This window comes from Halyomorpha halys, unplaced genomic scaffold (genome assembly GCF_000696795.3).
Source record: "Halyomorpha halys isolate HHAL.00 unplaced genomic scaffold, Hhal_1.1 Scaffold213.1, whole genome shotgun sequence".
NCBI classification, from domain to species: Eukaryota; Metazoa; Arthropoda; class Insecta; order Hemiptera; family Pentatomidae; genus Halyomorpha; species Halyomorpha halys.
The window spans coordinates 702,901-712,768 of record NW_027116617.1 but is presented as its reverse complement, the minus strand read 5'-3'; the positions used below and the strand labels follow the sequence as shown (position 1 = coordinate 712,768).

Genomic DNA, 9,868 nt, shown 5'->3' with positions numbered 1-9,868 from the left:
GAGCCTCACTGAAGCTCCCAAATTTACATATTGCATTATTTTGTAAAAACACATTGTCATTTTTATATATTAATAATTTCTGTACATAATACTTAGCAATATCTGTACAATGAATAATAAATAATAACAATGCAATGCACGAACCTATCTCAAGCAGACATGTACTGACCCCTTCTCGGTCACAGCCCTATGGACTAGGCCAATAAATAAGGGACTCTAAATCCCCCAATTTCATCTTAGATCCACAGCCTTCTTCCAGGTCTAGTCATAGCACTGGTGGCTTACACTCAACTTGAGATAGAGAAGTTCTTTGCCATGGTTAAACTGATCCGTCCGCTTCATCTCCGCAACCAGTGTAATTTCCTGTCTCTAGTCCGTCTGGTTCATCTCGGCAACTAGTAAGCTGGCTCCTATCATGACAGTTCTAGTCCGTCCACTTCATCTCAGCAACTAGAACTGTTACTCTGCCTCAGACTCTCTCACCTAGACCTCCTTTACCTAGTCAGTGTCCAGGGCTCATCCCCTGGCACGGCCTTCCTTTCTAACCTATTAACCGAGAGAGGCGGAGAACCGCCTAAGACCACAACCCCGACAATATCTATTTAAAAATTATGATCAATGAGAGGATTTTAACCTTTTTTTATTTCATGATTAAGTACTAGATTTTTTTAACTAACAAAAACCTTTCTATAACAACAATAGTACCTGAAAACCAGTATGATAATAAAATTTACTTGTTATACTACATAATTTCAACAAGGATATGTATAAAAATCAAAACAATTTTTTGTCACAAACACCTTTGTTCTATTGACCAATTTAGTTTATAACAAATAACACACCTTAAGCTTTAAACTGAATTTTCCATGTATATTCAATTATAAATTGTCATATACATACAGGGTGTTTTAGAGTTAATTGTACAAACTGAAAATATGAATTAAGGATCTCAAAACAAGAAATAAATTCCCTATGAAGGTATGCCCGTTAACACACTGTTTTGGAGATACTCATATCTAAAGATTTTCAGTGTTATAATGAATTAAGATTATAATAAAGACATACTTGTCCTAGCTACTTTATCAGTGAAATGTAAATATTAATATTCATACTAAATGTTTAAAGTGATCACCTTAAGATTGAGACAGGCTCAGGTATGCGTTATAGTCATGCTCTCTAAATGGCACCACTGGATTTTTTTTTTTTTGGTTTAACATTAAACAAAGTGAATGACCATAACTGCTTACAAGCTCAATCAATGATCATAACTGCTGCTGTGAAAAAAAGATTCTCAGCCTGTCTTAATATTCTTAAGTTTTAAGCGTGCTATTGTCTACCTCACTAATAAATTAGTTACAGCACATAATAATTTATTCAATTAGTAATTTACAATAAAAATCTTTAGACCTTAACTAAACATTAATGAACGTACCTTTATAGGATTTTTTTTTTCTTTTGAGATCCTTAATTCATTTAATCAGTTAAGACACTTACCATTGTAAACTAAACCAATACTTAGATGAAGGATATAGGAAAAATAAACCAATCTCCAAAAAAAAAAAATTTAATCCCTATGAGTTAACATTTTGTTGAAAATACAAAGGAGTATAAAATTAGTGTTGCTTTCTTCGGAAAGAACAACCTGAAAAAAAAAAAAAAAAGGAATAAGAAATTTGAAAACATGTCAATACTACAAAAACTTACATACTATGTAATTTGTTCCTTACTAAAAACCAGTAACTAAATAAATCAACAAAACATAAGTAAACAAATAAAAGTTAAGTTAAACTAATAGTGATATAAAAAGTGCTAAGGGTAAAAAAAAAAAAAAAAAAAAAAACATAAGAAATTCTGAATTGCGCTGTTTATTGGGAACCAGACTTCTCTGAAATATTAATTAAACTAAAATTCTAATTTTTTTTGTAATACTTTTTTATGAGTTTGAATTGATAATTAAATCCTAATTACCAATCAACCTTGAGCTACCACAACAGACAGAGCTTTTTGTTAAGAAAAAATACAATTTTCAATCATTTTTATTGATTGCGTAAATTCTTGGTAACTACCTACTGTACAAAAAAGTTATTTTTTTTATCAAATAAGATTAAATTTGTCAAAGTGGTGAGCCCTAATAGAGCTCTGAGCATTCAATAGTTTTTAAGATACAGTTTCTTAAAATCAATCTAGTTTTTAATTTTTAAGTCAGAAATCACCATTTTCTAGTATTATGGAAAATATCATGGCAATGCTATGTCTAGAAAAACCATTATAAACTACTCTATATTAGATCTAATTTTCTTCAATTATAAGTGTTAATAGATGTCTGTATATTAATCAGCTTATGATACAAAACTTTTCCTTTCTACTTTAAACTGGATCAAATTTTCTCCAATTATCTCCAAGTGCTAATAGGTGTATGTATATTAAAATTAGTTTTTGAGATACAGAACTTTAATTAAGATATGACACCTTTTCAAAGAATATCTTAATAGAAGGTATACAATCAAAATAAAAGAAAAATATATTTTACTTTCCAATACCCTACCCATATTACATTTCACTAAATTAATCGATGTTTTATTTATAATTAACTGTTAATAATTTGAAAAATGTATTAAATTAATTGGTCAATAAGATGAATGTGAAGGGAACAAAGGGATAATTCTAATACTGAAGATTCTGGATGTCAATGGAACGTAACAAATATAATCATAATATAAGATGAATGGAATATGGTCCGGGTGCGGTCAAAAAAACTCAAATAGTAAATGATTATACTATTTTTAATCATTTACTATTTCAGTTTTTTTGACCATACCCAGACCATATTCCATCCATCTATACATACGGTCAATCAATAATCTTCCAATAATCATAATATGAACACAACATACAAAAATGTTCAGTAGAAAGGTGAAGACTTTCTCAGCTTTTGTGTACAAGATCAATTTATTTCAATATCCTCCAATTTTATATTTTCAACATGATCTTTAAACTGTATAATTTAACTTCCAATATCACATGCCATAAACAACAATTTGGACACATTCTACCACCCCACCATGTCTCCAACACATCTTGTTGATCTTCGGCCCTGTCAGCACATAAGTTTAGAGAAAAAAAATAGGAGCTATCTGACCTTAATAAATAAGTTGATTTAGTAATCAATCTTTAACAATATTGATAGTTATCAATTTATATAATGTATATAACCTATATAATGTCACTTAGCCAGAGGATAAAGAAATTTAAAGAGGTTTTAGTAGATATAAGAAGTTAGAAGATCAGACCAGCTCAAAGTTGGACAGGGGAAAAAATAAATGAATTCCTAATCAGCAATAATAATAAAATGATACAAGGAGAAATTTTCAAAGATAAAATTATTAAATAAAATAGACAAATATTACAAAGTAAGTAAAAAATAAATTACTACAAATTCATAGCAATATTTATTTAAGATACAAAAACGTCTTTATTTAAAAAACATACCGGGAGGGCATACATCCTATAATGATAACAAATAACTAAATAAATTGAAGAAACAAAAATTAATACATACATGAAAAAATAAACATGGAAAAACCTGTACTCAACATAAACAGAAAGTTAAGCTATAAATAATCCATTGGAGAAGTTTGTCGGGAGGTGCGGTCAGCAAAGGACAACATAAATAAACAAAACCATATTTATTTATTTTATGCCATTGTGTGTTGTTCTTTGCTGACCGCACCCCCCGACAAACTTCTCCAATCATTAATCTACGGTCAACTATCTACACCTTATTATAAATAATCCATGTTTACTGCTATCTGACGTAGAGTAATGCTCCTCCCAACATATTTTCAAAGTTGCAGGAACATAATATTTCTAATGGAACACAATAGGGCCATAATTGATTTAAATGAGTAATTTGAACAAATAACATATTTATATTCTTGGTGTTCAATAGAAAATATTAAGCTTAATTGGATGGATACAACCATGCTATTACAGTTTACAAGATATGTCTCAAAATAGAATTAAAAAAAGTGGTAAAAGTACTAGCCAGTAGTAGGCATGACACTCCTTTCGTTATTAATATTTTACTATGGGGCAGTTATGATCGAGTTTAGTAAGATCATTTCAGATTATAATTACCATACATTTATAAGAAATCATAACAAATAACTTTTTGTAATTAAATAATAAGTAATTCAATTGTTACAGAAGTTAAAAGCTAGAATAATGTAAACATAATCTACTATCAGACTGCTTCAGGAGCAGTCAAAGCCAGACAGCTTGGAGATGATATACCTAGACTGCAAACCAGTGCCAATAAAATATGGCCCATTTACTTTATTAAAGCAGTTGCCAACTGCCACCAGAAACTGACTACCTCAACAGTATGCAGTACTAGCAAAAGTCTACCTTAACCTGTACAGCCTCTCTCTAAAAATCAATCCCTTCCACTGAATGTCATGCACCAACAGTTCCCTCATTCAAATCCCTCCCCTTTACTACAACCCTTTTCTCCTCCAATCATAATAATGAATTACTTAATGAAGAATAATATTGTATATATGCAAATATCATCTATAAATATTACTCCCTAAATACTTAAGTATTTTTTTTTATCTTATTGTTTCTTCCATGAGATTATGATGTATTAATTTTCACTTATATCAAGTTTAAAGTTAGTATGACAACACTGCCCTAACCAATATGAAATATACCCATCAATTGTTCTGAAAGTACGACAAACCAGAATAACAAAGCTATATGTCCTTTTATTTCAATAAAGGTATAACTAAATAATCAAGTAGCTAGTGTGGAACTGCATATCTCCTAAACAATTCAGGGCGAAAAATCAATAGAAATATTACTTTTAAGCATAATACTATTTCAAGAAACTAGATTGGAGTCACATTGCTTATGAGGGGACTGATGTAAACTATTCATCAACAAATCGCACCCATCGAGGCGGGATAAAGTCTCCATCCCATTTACTACTTCATGCTATTAAACTGTCATCACATACGCTATTAAGATAGTTTTATTGGGCTCAACAACACACAAAATGTATTGATACTTTATTTTTACATATTTTAAAGCCTAAGAAAACAAGAAAAACTAAGATATATAGTACTATAATGTTAAAGAGAAAACAGAAATAGGTAACAATAATTTAATTCCTTTTTAATTTATTACTCTTATTGAGATTGTTTTTAATAACTAAATATGAAATTTTTACATGTAGTTCTATGATTAATTAGAGATAATACCACATGCTACATCATACTGTTTCATAACTCTAAGAGTACTTCATTAAGAAATAATTATCAGGAAGTATTCTTCGCTTAGTAATAATCCAATAAACATTGTCATCCCTAAAATGATAGCAATATTGTTTAAAACATTATCATTGAAATGCTAACATTTGATTGGATTTATTATTTAGTAATCTTTATTTCAGTTCACTTAGAAAATTTTATCAGTGCTCAATCCATTTAATAATTTTAATGGGTTTTTTCATAAACAACTTGCATTTGTGGTCAAGACTATCTTAGTTTTCACTATATAGCAGCACCAATCCAAGTGGGTTAATAGCGGCAGTTCAATCAAAATCAAAATCAATAGCTATTTCAGACTCATCATGAATTTAATTTTAAAAGCATAAATATATATCAATAAAGAACAAATATAAATAGGTATTGATCATACACATTAAATTTTCAAAATTACAAATGAACTCACCTTCCGTTAATCTAGCTCTGCCGCCAGTAGGTTGACAGAGGATGGTGGAGCACCCAGCACAAACTACTACACTTTGAGCATGGGAAAAAACTGTTGTAATTTTATAGCAGCCTAAAAAAAAAAAAAATAAATAAAAGGGTAGAATTGAATTTCTTTACATAATTCTGTTCAACAGAATATTAAAAAGAAGTGACTATAAAAAATAAATTAGTTTTGTAACAAGCAAAGCATGACCTAGCCGTCTAACCTGGCATATCTAACAATTGAGACCTAATAGAGTTTCACATATATCAGACACAACTCCTAGACAGTAGTGATTCACTATTACCCATGATATATTTAAATTGATTATCAGAAGAGGACTAACAATTCAACTTTTAACAATTTTTTCGCAATAACAGGATACATTTCAATTTTTATATACCCCTTAGTGCATAAAATCTACACATAAGTCAAATGAACTTGCTTCACATTCATATATCAGTAACAGAAAAAACACTGCTTATTAGGATCACACAACAAATAATAAAAGTTTGAAGGAAAAATAATATTACTTCCATTCCTCAGATTAAATAGCTAAAATTGTAACAAGGATTTATCAATCTGTTAGACATGACTAAATGAAATAAACTGATAGAAACTAACAGAATATCCTTTGGTATAAAATTATATATTTCTAACAGAGTAATCCTGTGAGCTTTTTATTTTCAGTTAGACATAAATGCTGAATAATTATGCACTTACAGAAAAAAATACTCACAAAGATAGGAATTAAAACCCATGTTTTTTAATGAAAAAGCCGGCATTATAGAAGCAGAAAAAATATGCTTCTCATTTCAGGGGTAAAAACTCAAATAGAAGATGAGATTTTAACAATTCATATAATATATATGGATTATAACCCACAAAGAATAGAAACCACTGCAAAAGGCCAAATAAATAAAACAAGTATAGATGGCATATTTAAAGGACCGATCACAAACCGGGACTAAACCTGGACACTTGTTGATTTTCATAACATCCACATACAAATCACTAAGTAATAATACAGCCACAAAACTGTTGATAGTCTTGACTTAACACCAATTCAATTAACGATTGTAATCCAATCCAAGAGCTCAGGAATCACCAACAACCACATTGCAACTTATGTATAGAATAACTCAAATTTATGCATCATGGTGAACTCCCATTAATTTATAAAAATTCTGAAATATATAGGGGGAAAAAATCACATTTTAAAATATCTGCTACAGTTAAAATGCATTACTTGATTAATATTCACCAATTAGACTCACTTTCATATCTTTACAGTTACTAGGATTACAATCAACTTTATCTGCCACAAAAAAATGTAATGAATCTCTCATTTTAATAGCTGAACTCTGCATCAAATAAATGCATGCCAAATTACAAAATGACATATCAGCTAAAGTACACACCAGTAAAAACACAAAACAATAAACTATCCAAATACTAGAACTTTTCCATGTTTAGAAGAAAAACATGCAGTTCATCTGTTGAATAATCATAATTATGAAAATATTTAAAATAGCAGATAAAATTGTTTATAATAACATTAAGAGATCAAAAACACCAAAAGATATTCTGTGAATACAAACTACAAAAAACAATACTATGATGTACTGTTATAAGGATAACCAACTAATTACATTATAAAAATATGTAAGTATAGAAATAACATTAATATATAAATAATAGAACTTATTATTACCTGGGCATTTAACATCCATAAAGTATGAATTAGGGTGCTGTACTAATCTTTTCAATTTATGCTTCCTTTTCTCTTCAATTGGAGAAGGATGTAACAAATCCTTGGCAAGCTGAAAAACAAGCCTATATTAAATATAAAACAATCGAAATAAAATAAATAAACATCACTATGGAAAAACTTGATGGCAGTGTATCATACACAAAATAAACAGACACAAACCAGTGGAGCACATGTGACTTAAAGCCACATGTTCTAATTTACATCGAGCAAATACAATCAGCATATATAAACTAAGTATACATAATGAGTGATTAAAAGTAAGATATATAGCAGCATTAAATAAAAAAAATAACTTAAGAAAGGACTTACTGGCATTCTTACTGATTAACCACACGTCGGCGAAAGACAGAAAGAGCTTGCAGAGCCTAAACAGTAAAATCCCGAGCCGTTACTGAACGACTTCTAAATCGTAATTAGATCGTACACACAGGTTTGTGTATATGTGTATGTGTCTGAGTATGGTTTATAAGTATAAATATATATTATACATTAATATTATCAGAATAAATAAATTACAATATTTTTACTGACAAAAGTGAATAGAAAAATAAATATAATCATTAGTATAATTCCAAAGAGCAATGTTCAAGGGGTACTTGAAGGAAAACATATATCATACAAGGTGGCATCAACCAAATTCTATGCAAGAAGCTGTAAAATGTATATTTAATAGAAACGTATGTATAATTCGTATTATCATATGCCTTAATAGTTTCAGTTATAGCCCACTCTTTAACCTTTCTAACCAATTCTGTTTTTATTCATTATATAATTTGTATATTAATAAATTTTGTTTTCTGGTATATTTTTTTTAACGCAGTTAGATATTTTCAGAAAAATCTAAAGTCATTTATAAAATGTATTACTAGTTTAATTAAATTATAACTATACACTTCAAGATAAGTAAACTAGAAAATCATTTATAGTTGATATCAGGGTCTTTGTCAGTGTTGATGGAGAGTCGTAAGGTATTTTTTGGTGAACGGAAAAGGATCCATCTCCACTGACAAGGATACTTGGTTGATATGGCTCCCATCTCAATTGAAGATGATCGTTGGTGTTCGTTGATTTCTTTAGTTAACATACCTAGCTTAAGTCAAAAGTTCAAAGTCATGAGAGAATATTCGCCGCCGAAATAATGTTAATTACTTGTCGAGTGTAACGGGTCCTATCACGTTTCTGTATGGATTATTGCGTGATAATTCACAAAAGGCCTCAACGAGGCATATTCATGGTCGAGATCTCAGAAAGGGAGAGTGAGGAGGAATCAAGATGTTTATCGGTTGTGTCCGTGACGAATCTCGACCGCTAACAGCAGCAGATTGAGAAATTAACCATTAAGCACCGCCAAGCTGGATACTAAGAACGGAGGTATGAGCTTCCAATTTTTGAGGGAAGAGTGAATATTCAACGGGGGGAGGAGTCCTCAGACTTAAATGGTTGGACTACAAGCGATGCAGATGCCCGCCCAGTTCTTGAGTGGAAACTTCCAGGGATGAGACTGGACGCTAGAAGCTTCAGGATGGAAAGGGCTAGAAACAGTATGAAAGATAAATACATATTTTATAATAAATTGTAGCCAAGCTTCTCTTGAACTACTAGCGGCATATCTCGGTCCACTCTGGGATTAGAAGTTGTGATGTCTCTATTACGAAATGCTGTGTTCCTGAAACTTCATTAAGGATAACTAACTTTAAGAGACAGTTATATTTTATTGTATGGTTCATTATATTCTGTCATATATATTTATGGTAAAAATTATTGCAAGTGAGTAAAACAAAGTTAATTTGCAAAGCATACAAAGAAAAAAAAAGTTTTCTAATACCTGACATGTCTGGCGTCTTGCCTGACTGTAGTGGGTGAATATTTTATCTTGGTCACCGCTAGATCATATCGCGGTGGCATCCACAACGAGGAATCCGCCGCATGTTATCATATTTTTCGTTTTAAAATACACTTTTTTTAATTAAGAAGTTTTAGTAATCGAATTTAATTTTGAATTTCATTTTTTAAGGCCCATCTGGACATACAGAGTTGAGCTTTGGGGCTCCACATAAACCTTCGAATTTCCCTCGTATCCAATCCTTACAATCCAAAATCCTTCATAAAAGCCTCAATGCTCCTTATTTTGTTACTAATAAAACCATCCATAAAGACTTAAATGTTTCTTATGTAACCGATTTAGCCCGAACCCGATATCATTCCTTCCATTTATACTTCCTAACCACCCAAACCCACTAGTTTCTATTTATTTATTGATAGATATTACAATCTGCCACACAGTTGTGGGCAATAGGTAATATTGATAAATGATCTCATACATACTAAAATAAAAAAAAA

The 9,868-nt window shown here is 30.4% G+C and overlaps 1 protein-coding gene across 1 annotated transcript; it reads right to left on the bottom strand.

Moving 5' to 3' along the window:
• Nucleotides 1-1,548: 1,548 nt before the first annotated feature.
• On the bottom strand, nucleotides 1,549-7,932 carry RpS27 (ribosomal protein S27). The gene is made up of 4 exons (XM_014418947.2): nucleotides 7,838-7,932; nucleotides 7,469-7,577; nucleotides 5,734-5,844; nucleotides 1,549-1,642 (listed from the first exon to the last, which is right to left on the bottom strand). The coding sequence occupies exons 1-4, from the start codon at nucleotides 7,841-7,843 to the stop codon at nucleotides 1,614-1,616; spliced, it is 255 nt and encodes an 84-aa protein (XP_014274433.1). The 5' UTR covers nucleotides 7,844-7,932; the 3' UTR covers nucleotides 1,549-1,613.
• Between the last annotated feature and the right edge of the window lie 1,936 nt (nucleotides 7,933-9,868).